This window comes from Parambassis ranga, chromosome 3 (genome assembly GCF_900634625.1).
Source record: "Parambassis ranga chromosome 3, fParRan2.1, whole genome shotgun sequence".
NCBI lineage: Eukaryota > Metazoa > Chordata > Actinopteri > Ambassidae > Parambassis > Parambassis ranga.
Window position 1 is genome coordinate 3,173,409 of NC_041024.1, and position 23,285 is coordinate 3,196,693.

The 23,285-nt window shown below is 43.1% G+C and overlaps 1 protein-coding gene across 2 annotated transcripts; it reads left to right on the forward strand.

Moving 5' to 3' along the window:
• The first annotated feature begins 211 nt into the window (after positions 1–211).
• On the forward strand, positions 212–22,209 carry LOC114433806 (CD151 antigen-like). 2 transcript variants are annotated; one of them, XM_028402522.1, is made up of 8 exons: positions 212–450; positions 5,343–5,427; positions 8,195–8,386; positions 16,972–17,046; positions 19,075–19,179; positions 20,700–20,858; positions 21,007–21,093; positions 21,192–22,209. In XM_028402522.1, exons 1-8 carry the CDS (start codon positions 221–223, stop codon positions 21,249–21,251), a joined length of 993 nt encoding a protein of 330 aa, XP_028258323.1. In that variant the 5' UTR covers positions 212–220; the 3' UTR covers positions 21,252–22,209. The 2 variants fall into 2 exon arrangements, with proteins under 2 accessions (XP_028258323.1, XP_028258324.1); XM_028402523.1 differs by having other exon boundaries at positions 315–454.
• The last annotated feature ends 1,076 nt before the right edge of the window (positions 22,210–23,285 follow it).

Below are 23,285 nucleotides of genomic sequence, written 5' to 3' on the forward strand. Positions count from 1 at the left end.
TCCTCTCTCTCTCTCCCTCTTCACTCCCTCTCTCTCCCTCTCTCTCTCTCTCTCTCCCTCTCTCTCTCTCCCTCCCTCTCTCTCTCTCCCTCCCTCTCTCTCTCTCCCTCCCTCTCTCTCTCTCTCCCTCTCTCCCTCCCTCCCTCCCTCCTCTCTCTCCCTCCCTCCCTCCTCTCTCTCTCTCCCTCTCTCCCTCTCTCTCTCAGCATGGCCTGGGGACATGGAGTCCTGTAAGGTGTCCCGGGGTGGAGTCAGCCTCTCCAGCAGCAGCTCCCTCCACCCCGCACACACACACACAGCACATGAGCTCAGTAGTTTTTCTGCCCTCCAGCTGCTCTCACTGCTCCCAGAGGCCTCAACCCGAGAAAAGTGGAATGAAAAGAGGCGACATTCAGGATCAATCCTCACACGGTTCATCTCTTTGTGTCTGAAGAAGCTGAAAGGAAAAAGGCAGGTACGTGGAAACCGGAAGTGCTGCTTCTGCGTTAGCTTCCAGCGCCGCATCGGCCAGATGACGTGTTTTTATAAACTGTGAAACATCGCACGGCTCTTTATGAATATCAGCCTTTTATCAGCTTATTGTCGCCTTAAAAAGTGGCTTTATTTCACAATTAGGCGCTTTATCACAGCTGCGGGACGGTGAGATGCAACTTTAGCGCTAGCTTACACCGCGAGAGATGCGCTGCAGCGATAAAAACACACAAACACTGATTTATAAACGTGTGCGACCCTTTAAACGAACACTTTGTGAATAAGTTAGAAGTTCAGAAGCTTACAGTGAACTACAAGTCTGGACAAAAACCACAAAACTGTCACTTTTCAGCGGTTTTAAAGATTAGCTCCTGTAATTCAAATATTTAGCTAGCATAGCTTTCACCTTGTGTTCGGTGCTGATCAATATTACAGTAAATAATCCTGTTGTAATCTGATTACATTCTGCTTAAACATATCGATATCGATGCTTTTGTAGTTAAAGGCAGCTAAAGGAGAAAGAGAGAAAAGCACTTTATATTTGTATTACACTCAAAATATCTGATTTCCATTATTTTTTAGCCTTATTTTTGCCCTTATGTCTCTTTTCAGTGCAATAAATGTGTGTTTTTAATTAAATTAAATATATATAAAAAATGTAGCATTGAGTTGTGCAGTTCAGGATTTTACTTTTTTTCTCATTACATACACTAAAAACGTCTTATTTGCACTTTAAATTGATTGTTTTTGGCCCAACATCCTTTTCATATTTGTTTCGTCTCATGTCAGCAGCTGTTTTTATTAATAGCGAGTCTTTAGACTTTAAATAAATAGTATTTTTCAATAACCTAAGTTGTTTTTTCTTATAAAATGATGGTAAATCCCTCATTCTGAGGACCTGGATTCACATGCGGTTGTGTTGAAAGCCGTCGCTGCACTGCAGCAGCCAGACAGACGAGCCCCGTGTGTGTAATCACTTATCAGCTGTCTGTGGTCACACACCGATTTATCTTCACAGCATTTAACTGTGGAAGACTTTTTGGTGCAGTGGAAGGATCGCTGCTGATAAACAAACCCATTGTTCTAAAGAGGATGTGACACTTTTAGAGCTGGCTGGCATGTGTAAATATTTGTTCTGTTCCACTTTAAGGAACCAGCTTTCATGTGCCGATGATTAAAAAACCTTTCTGGATCAGCTCCAAGTATGTCCTCACTCCAGCCTCACTGCTGCTGGCTTTCTGAATGCACCTCATCAGACAGGTGGTGCACCTCGTCTTTATTTACCAGGCAACCGTCCTGTTTAACGTTCCCCTGTGAGTCAAGAGACACCCCACCGGAACTCACATCTCTCTTTGAGCTTGTAAACATTTAAACAGATCCTCTCCTTCTCTGGACTCAGCAGATTCCTGTCCGGGCTCTGAGAAGTTGAGGAGGAGGAGGAGTTGTCAATTAAGTCGTGTTGTTTGAGTTTAATTAACAGGAGCTCACAAAGAGGGATAACAGATGGCTGACAGACAGAGAGCCCAGATAAACTCACTCATTCATGCGGACTCTCGTCTAAACTGACATGTTGGGTATGTTGAGCGGGGGGGAGGGGAGGAAGAGTTTGGAGAGTAGGCAGTCAGAGGAGGCAAGTCTGGTCTTGACTGGCAAGTTAACCATGGAAATTGTGGGGTTAAAAACCAAAAAAGTAGATCGTATGACATGTTTATAGACAAAGGGAGCTGTAGCTCTTATCAGTTTTGAGTCATGGTTAGATTGTTGTGGTGAGATCATGGTCAGATTTTGTGTTTTAAAGATACATAGGCTTAACTTTGTGCGAGCTGATTCATGGAACACACCCTGTTTATATTCATTCATTTACTGAAGTAGGTTTTGCCTCTCTTGGTTATTGTTCCCAGCCTCTGGCAGACTCTCAGCTGCTGCTCGGCGCTCAGTGCTTAGTCATGGATCTCTCTGCATACACATGTAATAACTCATCTCATCCCAAGGTGCACATTAACCCTCTAACAACTCATTTGTTAAAAGCATTTCATAATAGGGGTTTTTACTTAGTGCTCAGGGACTGCGAAATCTGCGAAATCTGCAATTTAACAGGTGCAATGACTGAATTATTGATTGGTCAACATGTTGATTATTGATTTTCATAGACCTTCTCACACACAGTGTGTTTCCAAAAACACTGTAAATGAGGTTTTATGACGGTTTTATAACAATCAATAGAAAAAAATAGAAAAAGATAATCCTTTATTAGTCCCTCAGAGGGGAAATTGCAAAATAATCAGCATCTTATGTTTACTTTTATTATATCTTATCCGTGTATACTCCATCATAGTGTTAAAATGTGACACCTCTGCTGCTAAAAAGATGAGATGAGATCCAGTTTATTACTGTTGCCAGGGCTCTAGAGTGCGACCATTTTGGGCGCACATGCGACCCAATTTCTCAAAGGTGCAACCAAAAAATATCAGAGGTCGCACTGGTACGACCAGCTGTAAGAGGGAGATACATTCTCCGCGACTCTCAAAAGTCTCCAACAACAGACACACAACAGGCCCATATCGTGGTCTAAACCAATCAGAGACGGTGAAGGGCGGGACCTCCGTGTGTGTATCTTTGAAAACGTGTCTGCTGCGGTCAGCCGAGACCGAAAATCCAGAAGAAGAAGAACGCGGACATATGCTGCGCAGAGCGGATGCTGTGTGCTAAAGCTTGTTCCATACTGCACGAGAACAGAGAGATCTGTTCATGTTACCGAGGTGACGAGAACAAAGTCCGTTTCGGCCCGGACTTTTTAAAACGTGTGTGCAGAACTCATACGACCCTCTCACTGCAGCGCGCAGCGCGCACACACACAGACAGGGTTTAAAGACGTTTCTCTGCAGAAACCGCAGTTTAAGTGAACATACAGCGGAGGAGCAGGATTTGTTGCTACTATGCGGGTTTTGCTAATTTGCTGTTGACCTGAATGAGTGACGATAACGAGCCGGTAATGTTCAGGGAGGGGGCGTGACGTGCTCGCAGCATCATAACAGACTGAACAACAGGTCTGAGGACAGTATCATCTGACCTGTGAGGTTCATCCATGAAGGCTGATTCACTCTGACTGACAGCAGTCAGCTGGTTTTAAGGAGTTATAGAACATGGTTACATGACGAACGCCCATTTAAACAGTATTGTTATTATCCTGCTATAGTGGACCATTGTCTGCCAGTATGATGTCTGCATACAGCTAAACTGTAACAGACAGAATGAAAAGTCTGTCAGCTGGAGCTCAGCTTTAGAAAGAGAGGAAGAGAGGTGAGGAAGATGAGAGAAAGAGATACTGTAGCTGCAATAGAAACGTGTTGAAGAAAACAAAATATATATCTCAATCACAACTATTAAATAAATAAAGGTGTATATAATTTAAATAATTTTTAATTCCCATTTAATTCCCATTCCCATTAATTCCCAGATAGATAAGTGAGGAGCGACAGCCAGAAAATACAGAGAGAACGCAAACAGGGAAATGAAGAGTTCTGTAACTTTGAATCTTCATTATGGATTTCTGACAGGCAGACTTGTTGGCTAGTTTGTCCATAATTTGAATAAGTACTATCGGTACATGTATTTATTTATTTTTATTTACCTGTGTTCATTAAACAAGGTCCAAAGTCAGTTTAGGATGATATGTGATTATTAAGCCTGTTCATATTTCCTAGACATCAATTTTTGGACCTCAGTATTTCTAAAACTTTGGCTACAGCCCTGCGAGGCCCATCAGGTAAACAGTAGATGTAGCTGCAGATGATGAGAGAAGATGAAAAAAACTTCTGCATTAAGATAGGTGTCAAGTTAAGGCCTTAAAGGCCATAAAATATATGGACAGCAATTAAAAAACAAACTGCTGTGTGATGCGGTGCACCTAACTTGTGTGCCGGTGCACCCAAGAAAAAAAGGTTAGGCGCACCGGTGCAACCAGTGCAAAAAGTTAGTCTAGAGCCCTGGTTGCGCTGCACGTTGTGTTGCAAGTTATTTATTTGGTACCATGATTGAGAAACTAGCATTTTATTACACTTTTTTTTAGCTGAGTATTAGTATGAAGGTATGAAGCTGAGGTTATGGGAATACATCAGAGCTGCAGGTTTATGATTATTTGAATGTTTTTTGGGCTCTGTCTGTTCATTTGAGGTTCAAATGAAACATGAGACAGGCAGGAGTGAAGTTAAGACCTGCTCCTTTAAAGGTCGGGTAGGAGATTTCATTCTGATGCACTTTTTGTTAAATTAGTGTAACTTCTCTTTACAATATGATAGCAACCGATTAGTTCGGCAGTTTCGCTTTAAAACGAAGAATATGAATCATCTGTGGAAGCTATAAAACACTAAAAACATCAGCCAATCCTCCGGGTGGACCCTGCGCGGAGTATTGGCTGGTTGTCACTCTCTTCCTGCTCTGCGTGCACCAGAGAGGTACGTGCATGATGGCCGAAGTCACAGTCACGAAGTCGCAGCTCGTCTTCAGGTGATGCGCGTCCATGTGATTGGGAGGCGTGGCTTCGGGGTGAGCTCTGAGAGAACGGGGCGTGTGTTTGTGGCTCTTTCTACCTTCGGTCTCATCTTCAGTAAGGGAACAGAACTTTTTTTGTCACTTCCCATCTGTCCTACAAGTTTTACAGCATTTCAAGATCTGTACATTTCAGAATTCATCATCACATCATCCATACACAGCAGTGACCCTGTTCCATTGGCAGACTTACTGTGCATGCTGATGCCATAACACTGCCACCACCTCCACCATGTCTGACTGAAGATGTGCAGCTGTCCCTTACCTTTGTTATTGAACTGATTAAAATGCCTCAACAAATAAAAATCCTCTGTGTTTTGCAGCATGGGGGTGTATGAGGAGAAAAAGGAAACATGTGGGACCATCTGCCTGAAATACACCCTGTTCGCTTTCAACTTCCTCTTCTGGGTAAGTGTCCATCCAGTCGTTGTGGACAAGCATTGTCCTATAATAAGTTTAATGGGTCTTTTGTGTGTTGAATGTAATATCTGCATGCCAGACAGGTGCAGAGGGAGAAGCAGGTTCTTATTTCCTATACGAGTCCACCATATTGGGTCTTTAAACAGTGTGGATGGAAGCCGTCTGCTCGAGTCGACAGCATTATAGCAGAGGTTCCGATGTGTGCCAAGTTCACAGCTGAACGAAAACAAAATCTGGGGATCTGCACAGAGGCCTCCATTTATCCGAGCCCCAGACGATCCACACTGTAACTGATCATACTAAAAGCAGTTTAGAGAGAATTTCCAGCCCCAAACCTGAGAGAGATGTAAACACACCAAAACAGTCATACACATTCCCAGAGAAATAAAACTCTGTGAACACATTAACAAAGCCTTTTTATTCCAGCATCAGATAAAACGCCTGCTGCTATTTGAGTTCATAGAACTGAAGCCAAGCTGCAACAGAGGACACAGACGATGCGGTCAAAGCCCGATTTGCCAAAACGTTCCAGCGTCAAGAATGTGTCATTCCAGGAGGAAAACACTACAAGTGACTGCCTTCGTAACGGGGATTTGTGTGAGGCAAACATCAGCGTGGCGGCTTGACTGTCAGTAAAAAAAAAAAAAAAAAAAGAGAGAACTGTGTGAAATCACACTCGGCTCATATGTGATAATCACCTGTCTGCCAAGGAACCAGATCTCTCTCATAACTGGCAAGTGCTGCCGAGTCTCTTCACTGCCAGATATCAGATGTGTTAACATTTGAAAAATCCTGAGCCTGGTCAGCCAGCCTAAATCTATTTGGTCTGGGTTCTGTGGATTCCAGCTGGACCTCCAGGTGGCAGCACCAGTGGTTGAAGAATAAACTGCCTCCGGACCAAGCGGCAACCTTCGGGGCTCAAAGTTGAAGCCCATGCGGAAGTGTCAACCCTTGTAATTCACGCTGCAACCACTGGGGGCTGGCTCCAAAAGCGAGTAATTTCCCATAGACTCCCATGTTAAAATGGCCGACTTCACAGCAGAAATTAACATGTTTACGGCCTGGTACAAAAAAACCACTCTGGTCTCAGATGATAGGTTCTCTTCTAGTGTCAATTGTAGGGGGAATTTTTTTTACAACTCACTCGTTTCAATTGTATTCTGACTTAAAATTACGCATAATTATGGGCGTTGCCGCTTGAGTGACAGACAGTTGACGTATCACAACGTGAGTTTCCTGCTTCCACGATCGCTCGCCCCCCCCAAACCCCGCTCGTGCTCCCCCTCTTTGTCCGTATTTGGAGTTTTGCCGGACGTGACGCTGCCAACATGGCGGCGGTCATCAACGTCCTGGAACCTCCCACCGAGCCTCAGAACGGCTCTTCAGAAACAAACAGGTGACGTCACGGAAGCTCTGTCCATAGTTTTTACTGTCAATGCTCCGGACACATAGTTAGACAGACAGACAGACAGACACGCAACCAATCAGAGAAACAAAGCATGTGATGTAGGCGGAGGATTGTTAGCCCTGCTTTTTCAGTAGTCAAAGTTGGGTTTTTGTTTTTTTGAGTAAAACCTTGAAAAATCTGCTGAGTCTCAAAGACACAGGCTTCAGATAAGTGCAAAATGTTCTTTTTTTTAATAGTTTGAATGTTCTGCACCAACAGCTGCAGCCTGAATATGCTTTGACTTGAATGTTATCCATCAGTCCTTGAACAAATATCTGCTGTAAGCACAAAAACACAAGGGGGTTAGAGATAACTCTACGTAAACCTTCCAGAGAGCTGCACATAAACAAAGCTTCTGTTTTATAGTTTGAAGCAAAATCAATTGTGTCTTTTTGTTGTTGTCAACAAAACAAAAACAAGAACAACAACCACCACAGGTCTTGTCAAAGGCGTAGGAGGACCCTTAAGACTCTCTGAGGTTTCAGTTGTTTCTTCTTTCTGCCACTGGGTGTCGCCAAAGTTTACATTTCAAGTGTTGTCTGGGATTCGCTCATTTCTGTGGTTCATTGAGTTTTAACAGCAGGTACAAACATCATGTCCACCACATGGGATGCTAACTGCAAAGCCTCAGACCAAATCAGCCAATTAACTCAGTGTTTTGTTGTCCCACAAAGATTAAATTATTGCTATTTTTTAAAATCATGCAAGTAATGATTATTTTTTGGGTGGTGTACATGTAGCTACAGCTCCTGCTGAGTAATTACCAAAGCACAGTGAGTAAACGGTGTTGATTACGAACCTCCTCGCCCACTCTCGGGGTGTGGCGCCGTCTGACTCGCTGTCTAGTTTCTGTAGACGTCTTCATCTTCTTTTAAATAAATTAAATCTAAATTAAAACAGCCGGTTACATTGACTCTGCTTTGGCACAGTGACAGGCTTCTGTTGCAGCGCTGCACCATCTGCTTACTCATCTCTGAGATGTTGCATCGATTTAATTGTCCTCATACTCTCTTCAAATGTTAGCTTAGACTGAAGATGTTGGACAGAAATCAATGCAGGAATTACTTGATGTGGTTTAATCTGTTGCTTTAAATATGTGATTAATGAGGATTCTTTTATTTATGAACAAATATGCCAATATCTCCCTTAAATAATTGCTTTTATTCTTTAAAATTTTAACAATCCAAACACAGATATCAAAGGGAAGGAGGAAATCACATCCTTAAAGAAGCCCTTAAATTAATTATATTAATTTCTGTCAGCCTACAAATGGATTAATTGATTTCTCATCACGTGCTCCTCTCCCAGTTGGCAGGTGGCGTCGTGATGGCAGTGGGTGTTTGGACCTTGGTCGAGAAGAGCGACTACATCAGCCTCCTCCCCTCCAAGACCTACGCCGCCTCCGCCTACATACTGGTCCTGGCTGGAGCCATCGTCATGGTAACAGGCGTGCTGGGCTGCTGTGCCACCTTCAAGGAGCAAAGGAGGCTGCTGAGAGTGGTAAGAGATCACATCAAGGTGCAAAGATAGAGGAAGCAGCATACAGTAAACAGGAGAAAATACCAGTGTGGACTAAATAAAACAAATTATTGAGAAAAAAAATATCCACAATTAAATCTCAGAGTACCAGAAAGTTGTAGAGTCTGAGCTGTACTCCTCTGAGGCTGTCCCTGCTGGCCACTGAAGGCCTTCAGCAGGACAAAGTGAAACACTGGCAGCATGTCACACGGTTCTCTTATTTGCTGCCTGCTTCTTTGTTCAGCCTGTACACTGCATATTCTCTCATATTTGTCCGCAGCCACAGGACTAAGCAGGACATGGTGATATTGTTGATATGTGGTTGTCCTAAGCAGCCTCTAGCTATGATTATAGACACTGAAAATGATTTTAATTTGAGCACAGTGAGCCAAAAACAATGCTTCAGTTGTGTCCACTTCATGGACACATATCAGGGGAGTGTGTGTGTGTGTGTGTGTGTGACACTACACACTGCACGAGTCACACACTATTGCACAAATGCTCACTTTTCTCATGCAAACCTTTAAGCATGGTGAATTTATGCAGGCGTCATCATCATCATCATCATCCTGTTTTCACCAGAGACCAGGAGAAGCCAGATTATTTTCAGCTTCACACGAAGCAGCATTTTACCAAAATATGCTCAGCTTTCCACTGGGAGCATGGTGACAGCATGATTATCCATGTTAAAATAATGAAAACAGTGTCAGAAATCTATAAATATTTAATCAAGAGGCAGAGGAGTTGCTCTTTAGGCCTTCTATATTATTAAAATCTTCCATCAAACTTGTTGCATCTCAGTTTTCTCGACATTTTTCTTTATATTTCTAACTTTATTTCTTGTTTCTCCTTTATCAGGCCCTAAGCACTGAACACGATATGAAGGCATGAAAGTTTTTGTCCAGGTTCATGTTTATGTTCCATGTCGGATGTAATGGTTTTTCTGAAACAGTCAAGTTTTCAGAGCAGCCAGTGTGATTTTCTGAGCCTTACAGAGGCTTTAAAATGTAACTTAAAGAGTCTTGATTGGTCCCCTATACCATAAATGACGAAAACATTGTCCAGAATACTGGATCAATGGATAAATGGAGGTGTGGGAACCGGCACCTCTTCTCCTCGGCGCTGTAGGTTAGTTTCCAAATGCTCGGTGCATCCTGAAGTGTTGAGATTAGGGCGATGAATCACAGTGAAAGAATGAACTTGTCGGCAAGGAGAGATGCTATCGAGATTGTTAAAGAGTGTAAACAGAGGGGGAGAGGTAGATTAATTGTTGTGTGTGTGTGTGTTTTCTTGTTGTATGTGGTGTGTGCTCTGCTACCTGCAGAGAGAGTACCGTACACAGGAGCCACGGGGATTGCCTGCACCGTCTTGTAACCTAAAGGTCACAAGTTCTTACAAGAAAAAAGCTGATCCAGCGATAGCTTCGGCTGCAAGGCTTAAATAAACTAGCTGCAGCAGCCTTTTGATTAAAGGGCAGCCTGTGTCAGGCTTTCAGTGTGGATGTTGGAGATGTTTGCTCTGTGCCGAGAGGTCAGTAAGACAAAGAGAAAAAGTCTGTAAACATATAGCTTTATTGTTTGTTTTCTGAGAAAAGCAACAGAACAGTGTCGAGGAGAGGAGGGACAAATTTTGTCCTTTCAGGAGACAGAGCCAGACGGAAAGCAGTGCTCACAGGGGTGGAGAAACTGACATGATGATGCACATATTACAAGTCTGTGTCTAAGGCCCCGTTCATACTGGAGAAAGTCATTCCAGCTAGAGTAGGATTGAGCCCAGACAGCCTTTAAGCTGGATGCATTCAGACCTATTTTCAAATCTGGCTAGCACACACTTGTGTCCGCACTCAATCTGGCTTCATCCAGCATGTTTGCTGTCCTCCAAACCACTAGGTGGCGCCTCGTAATATACAGAGTCCGTTCACACTGGGGTAGGACCGCGTGTGCGCATGCGTCATGCGTTTTTTTGTCCCATGTCGTGCCCCGTAAACCGGAAGTAGCACATCACTAACCGGAAGTAGCATGTCGCTAACCGGATTCACTCGCCACATTTGCATTCACACCTGAGCCACATTTGAGCCAATCCGGCTAGATCCACCTCTCGTGGGTGGATCTAGCCGGATTGAAATCAAACTGGATACAGCCAGATTCGAGGTGTTCACACTCAGAAAAAAAACACATCTGGATTGATCTGGATGCGGCCGAATCCTGCTTAAGCCACATTTTTTCCCCAGTGTGAACGGGGTAGAAGTAAATACACGACAAACCTGAGTACTCATTCCATTTTCTGTGCCTCCCAGCATGTGTTTTATTTTCAGTTTGTTTTTTTTCTTATCTATTATTTGTTTCTTTTCTTTTTTTAATTCTTTCTGTTGGATTTTGTTTATTCGAGGAAACAAGCTGTCAGAACAGCAAACAGAAGCAGCAGCAAAGGTTAAAGAGATGTCTCCCTGGTGGTTCATTTCTGTCCCCGTCTCCCTGTTCTGCAACCTGATGAGGCTTTCATGACTTAGTTATGATCATCGCTCATGAACCCTCAGCAGTACCTTAGGACAGGTCCAGACTTCAACAAGGCAGGAGGAGCTAGATGGGACTTTTCTGTATGGTGTTGAATAACAGAGACAGTTTAATGATGTGTTTTGTGTCTTTTAGATTGTTCGGCCTACAGCAGTGTGTTTATGGTTAGTTTACAGTCTCTGAACACCGTTTCCTTGTTTGTGTGTCTGTCTTTTGATGCATGGTGCATCTTGAAGAGTTGAGATTACAGCCATGAATCACAGAGAATGAATGAACCTGTCATGAGGGGAGAGACAGCCAAAGATGGAGTTCTGTGTGTCTATGACAGTGTGTGTGTGTGTGTGACTTTATCGTAAAATGAAGCAAATTCTTGCAGTGACATCTTTGTCGCTACATCTCGGAAGCATTAGCATGTTTAACTCATTATGACGTCTTCCTCCAAAATCTTTTATTTATGAGTTTCAAATCATCCATAAAACTGCAGCTGACATCTCCCACTTTTACTCTATAATGAATCTGACTGATCATCTTATTTATTTAACATCATCCTGCCGCTGAATAGTGTTTTAGTCCTTTTGACGTGTTTGCGAGTGGAAAATGTGAGCGCCTGTAGTTAAATCCTGTCATACCTGGTTGCACTCACTCCCAGGATGTTGTGCACAAACAAGTCAGTTCTCTAAAGGATGTAGGAGAATTTGTTTTACTTGCCTGTAAAGAGATAATAGATTTATATGTATTTTATTAACCACTAAAATAATTTTTGAGTAGTGCATTTACAGTTTTTTTTACAATTGCTTAGGCACGATTTTAAAAACAAGGCCTACACACAATTCACACATCTACACACACACGTAGCAGAACATCTCAGATCTTTTTCAAAATGAAACACTTAATTCAAAACTGTACAATCATTTACCAAAAGCCCATTTTGGTACCATATGGCACACACATGGTTCATAACATCAGATTCTGTTTCAACCACTTACACTGTGTCTGTGCTCAATCTTAAACACTTGGAACATTTCTACCTTTCTAATGGTGCAGTCTTGGTTTGATTTTTTTTTTCATGAACCTTCCACCGCCATGCTGAAAAGAACTCCTTGATGGGGTTTAGGAAGGGGGAGTATGGTGGAAGGTATTGAACTGTAAATTGTGGGTGTTGATGAAATCAGTTTTGGACCGGAGCGGAACAATGGAAAGCCACATTGTCCCAGACGACAATGTGTTGCATCTGGTCTAGGGATGTCCCGATCAGGTTTTTTTGCCCTCGAGTCCGAGTCTGAGTCATTTGATTCTGAGTATCTGCTGATACCGAGTCCCGATCCGATACTTTCTATAAAGGCACTCGTTGCGGCAAAACCCATGTGTGTGTGTGTGTCGCCACACTGGGAGATTTCACACACGCAGCACATCAAGGTCTCGAACCCAGGACCCGTCACACCAAAAGCAACTGTCATACCCCTGCGCTACAAGACACAAAGCCACCCTGCACAGAAAGCGTTAACTTTGACAGCCCTAATAAATATATATCCGAGTCCTGATCGGGAGGTAACGTCCGATTCCGATCGAGTCTGAAATCACGTAATCGGGCCCGATTTCCGATCACGTGATTGGATCGGGACATCCCTAATCTGGTCCCTTTGGTTTGCTGCTGTAATATGTTGTAATATGTCTAAAAATGTAAGAATGAGGTCAGTGTTGTAAGGACCCAAGTTGGCGGTGGAGGACCCCATACTGTGTAATGGCAGCACAAAGTATTGTTACCCCCATGTTGCCCTGGTACATTGACAATAGCCCTGTGGCCAAAGATGTTTCTGCCCCTTCTTCTCACTGTTGCAAAACTCTCTGAAATACAGCAAAATATCACATTGCGTGATCATTATACTGTAGGTCTGCTGTACAGTAAAATGACATGTACTGTAAAGCAGTGGCAGGGCTCAGTGGTATAGCAGGGTTGTCCAGTAACCGGAAGGTTGGTGGTTCGATCCCACCTCCTCCCTAGTCACTGTTGTGTGTCCTTGGGCAAGACACTTTACCTGCATAGCCTCCAGTGTACTCACTGGTATATGGCGCTCTTTGCTGGGCTGCCTTAAGCAATTTCCCCATTGTGGGACTAATAAAGGTTTCAAATTTAATTTAATTTTAAAAGGTTATGTGCCGTATACAATGCTGCAGTGAACAAAACATACCACCACATATTCACGCCACAGGACTTTCACGCCTGTCATAATGTCTTTCAAATGACACTTTATACAGTTGTTTCATCACAACTTGATGTTTTTAAGGATACGGCCTGTTGTTGACAGAGAGACCTGTTAGAACTTGAAAATTTGTTGATCATTGACAACATGGGCTGATTGCATTATTGACGTTGAACTTGCCTGTTGCCTTTTTATAGTGCTTAAACCTGATCGGTGTGTCTGTACCAGTGTCCACCAGTGTGTGTGTGCACACCTGGTGGCTGTGGTTAACCAATTGGTTCATGGGGTGTCAAATGCATACAAGTGTGTGTAATGTTTTGCAAAAAGTGTGAAGCTGACAATGTGCTTACAGTCCTGTGTTCGGCTCCTTGAGTGTTAGGTTTTGTTAATTGTGGGAAAGTTTTAATTTTAGTGTGTAAGCAATTGAAAAAAAACTGTAATGTGCACTTTATGGAAGGTTGTTGGGAGGTCAGGTTCCCTGAAAAGACCCCTTACGTGTTCAGTCGTAATCTGTCTGATTAAAGTCACCTTCAGTGGGACTCTGCTCCTCCTTGCTGGGTAATTGTAAAGGCCACGCCACACTTGTGATGAAGTCTGAAATAGAAACAGTCACACAAGGACCTGCATACAAATGCACACATCCTCTCTACAGATACATATTCTTCCTGTACACTAAAGGCCACAAAGGCTGTTCAAATATTTCCTCAGCAGGATGAGCCAGAGATGACCGACCGGGTGATGTGTAGTTCAGCCGCAGCTGACACACATGCCACATTGTGGCGTCTAAGGCCAACGTGGCATTTTCAAGGAGATTTTATACATGTAAAACTTGCAGAGAGTCGTTTTGGCAGTAATTACACTGTGCCCTTAAGTCGCCCGGGAGACGAATGGCAGCACGGACATGAAATGAGTGTCTGAGAGAGAGAGAGAGAGAGAGAGCGAACCTGATGAGGTGCTGCTTCTGCCTCTGTGCAGCCAACGACAGGTTCTCTGTCACAAGCTCTACACGTCACTGTCCTGGTGGGATTAGTCCACAAAGATGTGTGTGTGTGGAGGAGGAAGGAGTAGGCTGTGCCACACAACGTAATTATGGCAAACTTTCAGAAAACTGGTCCTAACTTTTGTGTATCGGCTACAATTTCATGGATTCTCTTTGAGCATTTATTATTTCAGGAAGTGTGTATTATTATTTCTTATGTCTAAAAACAAAAGATTCGCGCCTTTTTAAAAAGTTGCAACAAAGGGAGAAAAGTTAAAATCTGATCAAACATCACAGTACTTCAAAGAAAACAGACAAACTGGAGAGATAATTAGCAGAAAAACAATCCAATCAGATGGTTTGAAATCCTGCAAACACAAACAAAAACACACACCTTGACTTATCTGAGATCTGAGGTTCCTTTAAGTTATGGAAACAAAGCAAAATCAGGTTAATCTTATCATTGGAGGATATCTTTATGGATAAAAAAACATGATAGCGCTCACCTCTTCTGTTTTCACAGTCATATACTTTTAAGTCATATGTGTTGTCTTCTCTTCAAACAGCATCCTAAGACTCTGTTCAGCATTCACTCCGAGCCCCTCTGAGATCTAATCAGCTGAAGCTATCAAATCAAAGAGCCAGCTCCACTTTACCAGGGCTGATTTTCTCTCTGTGATAGCGGTCGACCAGAGCAGAGGAATTCAGGCCAGGGTTTGGGTCTGATAATATCTCGTCTTGTCTTTAATTCTGAAGAGGGAAGTTCAGCCTTTCACTCGGCATGAAAGCAGACCCTCCCTCTAAACTCCCATGGGTCCGGTCACGAATCAGATGCAGACGATAAACGCTGAGCAGCGAAGCACAGAGTGAGCAACGACTGAAGATTTAGAAGAATGTAATATTGAACATACGCCGAGCAAAAGAGCTGAACACGACTAGAAACGTGTAACAAAGTGGAGAAGAGTATTACTGTAGCTTCCCAGGGCCTGTGTTTATCTGCAAACTGACCAGATGTAGACAAATAATCTGCATCGGGCTGTTGGCCCTGCCTTTGTCTGCCTTTTTTGTGCTGCACTCGTTGTGCATTTGTCTTTGATTATATTATTCAGGCATGATTTCTGGCCTTAGGTAGAAGGAGAGGAGTTGTGCAGCTCCCAGACGACACTGATTGCTGTGGAACATTTCAGAAGTTGACCTCCCCTGATGTTTGTCCTTGTGGACCGTTTTGGACAATAAGACCTTGAAACTGTGGTTTTTGGCCAAAAAACAAGAATGTATGCACTAACTATAACAACATTTTACAAAAATGAGTCCACCTAATTTACTTGCAGTCCCTTGATGACAATCAGGAGACAAACCTCAGATAGTCATTATCAACACAGTAAGATGGAACAGATTATAGTAATCTAGATGAAAAAATATGACATATGGATTCATTGTTTCAAATCTACTAGGAGATAAACATTCATCTGATTTTAGTAATATTTCTTCAGGACTATATGAGGTTTTGGATTTGATTTGGAATGTTCTGTTGGATGTGTTTTGCAGTGTGTTTGATATTTGGTTGCAGTGACCCATTAAAAACGATAAACAGGAGTAGAAAAGTTGTCCAGTCCTGTCACAAAAGCATCAGTTTTGTCATGGTTTAGGAGGAAAAACTTTAGTTACGTCAGGTTTTAGATGGTGGCTACATTATTATGGGTGGAGGACGCTCCAGATTATTGGAGTATCAGGGGACATTCAGAAAGTGGCTGATGTGATGACCCCTCCGCACCACTAGATGTGCTGTGGTTTCTGTCTTGCAGGGGTCGACCACACACACTGACATGCACACACACACACAACTGATCCTGACACTGAACATTATTGTTATTTGGTGATTTGTTTTCTAATAAGCTTTCCTTTGATTTAGGCCCCGTTCACACTGGAGAAAGTCATTCCAGCTAGAGTAGGATTGAGCCCAGACAGCCTTTAAGCTGGATGCGTTCAGACCTATTTTCAAATCTGGCTAGCACACACTTGTATCCGCACTCAATCCGGCCTCATCCAGCATGTTTGCTGTTCTCCAAACCACTAGGTGGCGCCTCGTAATATGGCTAATAATGTCGCTAGCCGGATTCGCTAGCCACATTTGCGTTCACACCTGAGCCACATTTGAGCCAATCCTGCTAGATCCACCTCTTGAGGGTGGATCTAGCCGGCTTGAAATCAAACTGGATTCAGCCGGATTGGAGGTCTTCACACTCGGAAAAAAACACATCTGGATTGATCTGGATGCGGCCAAATCCTGCTTAAGCCACATTTTTTTCCCCAGTGTGAACGGGGCCTTAGATATAGCCTGGCCTCTGCTCCCGCTGTTGGGTGCAGCCTTAGAGCCGGTATTGAGCCCTGACAATTGATCAGATGGGAATGGAACCAGCCTGTACCAGAGATGCCTACACAGTTGTGCAGTCTGTCTAATGTAACAGAAGTCTGTGGATATGGGACATATTGTGCCATCAGCGGGAAACCCTGGCGTGTATTTCAGTGTCTTTGTGGGCATTGTTTGTTCTCTGTGATTCCTTTATGGAGTGGTTGTACAAGCCTGCAGTGGACAAGCTTTCCCAATGTTTTTATGCCTAATTGACAGCTGAATAGAATGCGCCCAGCACTTTGTCACTGTATTGCTTCTGTTTGGTGCAGACTACCTCTGTAGCAGCATGAAGGCTGAGCAGCAGCTCAAGCAGAGATAACACACGGCCCTGTTAAAGGAAGACACAGTTTAAACAGCGTCAGAAGCAGCCAGCATGCTGCCACATCAGATGTTTGAAGCAGCTCGTCTCTTCATCACGTTACTGTCCACTAACCGCGTTTTCTTCTCTTCTGTCTTCACAGTACTTTGTCCTGCTGCTCTGCATCTTCCTGTTGGAGGTCCTGGCTGGAGTCCTGGCTTACATCTACTATCAGCAGGTAATCCCCCTGTGGGTCGTTCACAGTGCAGTGCATCTCACATGTGTGGAATAACAGAAGATATTGGAAGATTTGAACTAGATGTCAGATGACAGAAGTAATTTGGAATGAGACACGGATGTTCAGATTTCTATTTAAGTGATAATACAATCAGAAGATGTATATCTTTCTGTATTGGATGGACAGAGGTCTACCATGATTTCATCATCTGATATTAAATCCTGGTGCATAGCAGCTACGTTTCCTCTAAAATCGATTAAGCATGTGACAAATGTTTTATGTCTCCTGATCTGAGCCTGTTGTTAGAAGCAGCGTGACATGTGCTGCATTTTAACCAAGACAAAAGCAGGATGATGAATGAGGGAAACGAAACGTAAGACGGTCCATTTAAAAAAAAAATAACAAAAAAGCAAAACAAATATCTGACTGCTCATATTACTTAGGGTACATTTAGTGAAATGAAATGACAAAAGGCCTTCAGATATGCAGACAACAAGGCTGATGCACTGTGTCTGAATCATTTGGAATGGGATTTTTTGAACTGAAACATTTCACACGTCACTCCACAAAAGAATGAACCTGCCACCATTGTATGCCTCTAAAACAGGGGTGGGCAATTATTTTTTTGTGAGGGCCACATAGACTTCCATGTGTGTCCATGTCTACTCTGCTGGTTGTATGTTGAAACACACACACAGTGCAGAGCAGCACAGATGATGTGAAGATATTTTTACAGAAGAAAACCAGGTTAATGATGGTTAGACTGTGTTTCTTAAGCCTCATTCACACAGCCTGTGTGAAAGGTACATACACATCCAAGCATCTTGTTGCATCTCAGAGCCTGCGGCGGTAGTAACATCTCTGAATGGACTGCTGTGTGAGCAGGCCGGCAGCATGCAGGGCTTCATAAAAACCAGCTGATCAGAGGAGCACATCTTATTCTGCAACAGAAGCAAATCAAATATCCTGAAGGTGCAATCTGAGGCTGCTTTATTTTTAATTTGGGATTAGAGAAATGTGGAATAACAAGGGAGGCTTTAGACCACAATCTTTGTGTGACACTGGGAGGGTTCTAAGCTAAGCTAAGCTAAGTTAACTGAGATGAGATGAGCCTTCATTGTCATTGAAGAGTGTGAAAAACATGGCTGACATCCCAAAATGTGCACTAAAACCTGTTTATAAGTCATTCACAGACACCTTATTCATGTTCAGCAAGCTGCAGATTCTTTACAAGGGACAGCTGCAGCGCCACCTAGTGGCAAGTTAAGAGGAGTTTAATCAGTGCTGCCTTCTTCAGGCAAAGACAGTAACAACTTCTGTGCAGCCTTGCTCTGCTGTTTTCCAGAGGTGGTTTGAAATAGTAGTTTTCAGGGGAAATGTGTGCGTCACTGGCAGTGATGTTGTTATGTTTATAATTTGTAAAGTGGTGGTCGTGCCCCCCGTTCAGATCCGTCTGTGAGTGATGGTTTCACAGCCGTCACCGGAATAAAAGGCCCAGAATGAAGCTTCCCGATAATGCACCACCACAATGCCGTTCCCTCCCACATACACACCTGCAGTCTTCTTCTCTTTTTTATACCCTGAATTGCTCTTTTCACTTCACTGCTGCAGTGTTTCACCAACAGGTAACATTAAAAAGCTTGAATCCAGTGCACCTCCAGCCCCTTCCTGTTTCCTCCCTTTCCTCCTTTTGTCCTCACCTCTCGTCTCTCAGCTCTCTCCGACCTCCCTTTTCTCTCTTCATCATTCATTCCCTTGATATCTCCTTCACACTTTGATTTACAGTGCTTTCCCAGCTGGCTTGTTGCCATAGAAACTGAGCCCCCTAGACCTCCCGCTCATCCACTGAATGTTTCCTGCCACCGGTCTAGAGAACAGACAAAAAAAAAAACACACACACACAGACCTTCGCTGCCTTCAGTCCTCCTCTGTTTCTGTGTGTGTCTGTCAGAGCGTTTTATATCCTGCATGTTTCCGTAGCAACGTCAGCTAATCATCACTTTATGTTGTGTGTTTTATCTTCGACAGTTGAATGAAGAGCTGAAGCAAAACCTGAGGGAGACCATGATCCAGAAGTATAAACAGACCTCTTATGAACACATCACCAGCGCTGTGGACAAGCTGCAGGGGGAGGTACGTGTCTGCACGCCTGGAGGAACAGAGACAGCTCATACACTCACACATCACATTTTTTTTTAAAGTTAGTAAACCTGGGCGTCTCAGCAGACCAGTCACATGGATTCACATGTGTTTTTTTTTTTTTTTTTTTATTAGACAGTGTCTTGGTGACCCATCGTCCCATCAGATTAGAGATTTTTGTGATGAGGGCGAGTCAAGCTAAGCATGATGAACTTGTCTGCACTCTGTTCTGCTGACACACTGACAGCACATGGAGGATGGAGCTGCTCTCTAGACCTCAAAAGGCTGTTAGTTCACACTATGATTATACTCATTGACCAGCCGCCGACCACCTTATCTTAGCATAGAAAATACAAAAAAATTGGGGGGAACTTTTAAATAATAAGACTTCACGTAACCAAGATTGTCTTTTAAGTTTGATGCCACAAAAATAAAACAAACACCCGGGACTCCTTCCCATCATGTCTCCTACTCCTGTGTAACAGGTAGCTTCATGCTAGGAGCAGCGCTCCAATCCTGCCTCCACTTTTGTAGCTCATCTAGCGAGATGACAAAGAGGATGTACTTTATATGTCGCAGAAGCATTCTTATTATTTGGTATTTGTGGCTCCTCAGCCAGTGTCGGCTGTGGAGAAGTCACAGTGATGGTGTTGCTCATTGCAGAGCTAAATGAGGCAGCTGATATCAAGGGTAGATTCTCATTATTCATCATTAATCAGAGATAAATAAATGACACCACAGACTTTAAAATGAATATAATACAACCTAATAATAGGGATGGCCCGATTACGTGATTTCAGACTCGATCGGAATCGGACATTACCTCCCGATCAGGACTCGGATATATATTTATTAGGGCTGTCAAAGTTAACGCTTTCCGTGCCGGGTGGCTCTGTGTTTTGTAGCGCAGGGGTATGACAGTTGCTTTTGGTGCGACAGGTCCTGGGTTCGAGACTTTGATGTGCTGCGTGTGTGAAATCTCCTAGTGTGGCCACACACACACAGGTTTTGCCGCAATGAAAGTATCGGATCGGGACTCGGTATCGGCAGATACTCAAAATCAAATGACTCAGACTCGGACTCGAGGGCAAAAAAACCTGATCGGGACATCCCTACCTAATAATCTATTTGGCAAAAGACTAAGAAGTCAAAACATGTAAACTAATGAATCACTGTAGATATAATTTGACATGTGGATGTAATCTTGTGATGTAATAACTTAAGACAATTTTGTGGTTTAACAGAAGTTTAGTTCTGGGCTATTTCCAAGTATTTACGAGGTGCCCAGCGGTGTCTCCAGAAAGTTACTGCTGTGCCAATAAATACACTCACATTCTGTCTCATTTAGTAAGAGCCATGGAGAGCTGGTTCTCCCTGTTTCTAGTCTGAAGTGTTGAGGTACATATTATAACAGATTCCATTTCTTCCATGTTTAACAGGGTCATTTAAATGCTCTCTCTAGCCTCAAAATTCTGCTCTTTGAAACATGTTTTTTGTTCCCTTTAACTCCTCAGTTCAAGTGCTGTGGGAGCAATAGTTCATCTGACTGGGCTGAGAGCATCTGGATCCGCACCAGCGATGCAAGCGGCAGGAAGGTTCCTGACAGCTGCTGTAAGACTGTCACTCCGGGCTGCGGGGTCCGGGACCACCCGTCCAACATCTACAAGGTGGAGGTGAGAGGGCCATCTGTATTTCTGTCATGCAGATGGTGTTGGGAGGGGGAAAAAAGAAAAAGAAAAAGAGAAGCCATGGTTCACCTGCAGTGATGCTCGCTCTGATGCAACACGAAGACACACTTTGCTTTGTTTTGTTTTCATTCAGGGAGGCTGCATCACTAAACTGGAGAATTTCATCCTGGACCACCTGAAGATCATCGGAGCGGTCGGCGTCGGGATCGCCTGTGTACAGGTGAGCAAATAACCCGAGAGTAAATAAACACACCTGCAGTGTAAGGCAGGCGGATTTTGCTAAATTATGTTTTCCTTCCTTCTCCGTCCAATCCCCAGATCATCGGCATGGTGTTTACATGCTGCCTATACCGAAGTCTGAAAGCAGAGCCGTACTAAGAGAAGAAACAGAAGAAAAGTGTGTGTGTGTGTGAAAGAGAGAGAGAGAGAGAGGTACCGTCACCACCACATGTCATATTCAAATAGCCCATAGGTTCTTTTCTTTGCCTGGTGCATCGGTGGGGATTTTGGCAAGGGATCAGATTAAACACCTGAGGATCTCATTTTGGTAAACAAAGGGTAGAAAAACACTACTTGAGGTAATTAGGCATTCAGACTGCAGTCTCAGCTCCACGTTTAAGATCCCAGCCTGATGAGAATTTCAACACTGACGATGTACGTGAGCGTACATTGTAGGTTCCTTCCACTCTGATTCCCTCGATGTGCTTTTATATCCGGAGACCAGGTGCTACATCTGAGAGCACTGTTAAAGATCAGTGGGCTAAAACTGGCACTCTGCATAAAACGTTAATCCTCAGTCACAAGAAGCTTCGCTGTCTCACCTGCAGGTTGACAGGTCCACTTTTTAACCCACATCATCACAACAGGCAGGCGGTGGAGCCTTTGATAATAACCTCTGGAGCTTAGGAACTGTATTCCGGAGCGCTTTGTTGTGTCTTCATGTCAGTACGTGATCATTTTAAACACTGTACGATACAGTACAAACAATCAGTGCCACTAATAACAAAGTGCCTCCTGTGTTTTTTATTATCATTATTATTTTGCTGCCTTATTCTTAAACACTGATGCCAAAGTCACAGACAGTATCTCCTCCAGCCTTATTCGCATATCTACTGTATTGACGTCTTCTCTTTTTAGATTGTTTTTCCTAAATGAAGATTTTGTTACTTTTCTATAGACATACATTGATTGTTGTATTTAACAGACATGCGGTAGGACGTGATTTCTTTTCCTGTGCGCCTCAATGACCACTCTTAATTTAATCTGCTGTATTTCTGTCCTAATCCAGATTATTGATTTTATTTAGTTTGAATAAACATCGATCAATGAAACACTTCTACTGCTTCTACTGTCTTTTTTCTTTTTTTAGCAGGGTGGCAAACAGAGGTCACAGATGGGAACAGCAGGGTTTTCACGCCACTAATACTCCCTCCTGCCATTGTGTGAATGAAGAAATGTGGGGAAAAAACCCCGAAAAAAAAGAGAATTCTTTCTTGTAACATAAGTTTTATTATGCGAAAGGTTCTGTTCTTTGCCTACAGTGCTTAGAGATGAAGCCAGTGACAGAAGTGATAGGAACTGCAGTTCCTCCCGCAGCCTGTGGAGGCTGGCTCCAAAAGTGAGTCAATTCCCATTAACATTCACATTAGTAAAAACATGTTATAAAAAGGGTTTAGACTCTTGATAAGTTCCCTTTTTATAACCACTGTATGTGATTATTATACTTATATTAAGTTGTTTGTATTTGGATTAATCTGGAGTTTAGGTGGGCTCAGATACTGTCAAAGCCTAGTATTGTTATCCAAACCATTCATGACCCTCAGCAAGTCATGATGGTCACTTAAAGGAAGAAAAAATGAAAATCCCATGACTATTCTTTACACCTTTCTCTTAGAATGCACAGCACCATCTGATTTATATCACACAGACCCACACAGGCTTCAACACAGGACACAAACCTCCACCTTCGACTTGGTTCTTTCCAAAACGCCAAATCTTTGTTGAAGATCATGTCACTGACTTTTGACTTAACGATTTTTGCCAAACTTCACCCTTGAAAACGTCATGCTTATCCTCCTATGTCCAGAGTTTATTGTTTTATTGTGAATGTTTACATGGTTCATACACTTATATAACTCGCCATGAGACCACAGGTTAGACCCTTCTGTGTGCCATCCACTGGCAACACCCTGCTGGGACACTGAATATGTTATATATATATATATATATATATATATATATATATATATATATATATATATATGTATATGGCGTGTGAGTGTTGTGTACACTCACATGCATCTTATGTACATCTAATGTGTCAGAATTTTTGCATGCCTCTGGATCAGAACCTTAGTTTAAACAGCAGCACTGCACAATGCTGAGCAGCAGCGTCCTTCACCTCACAGCTAT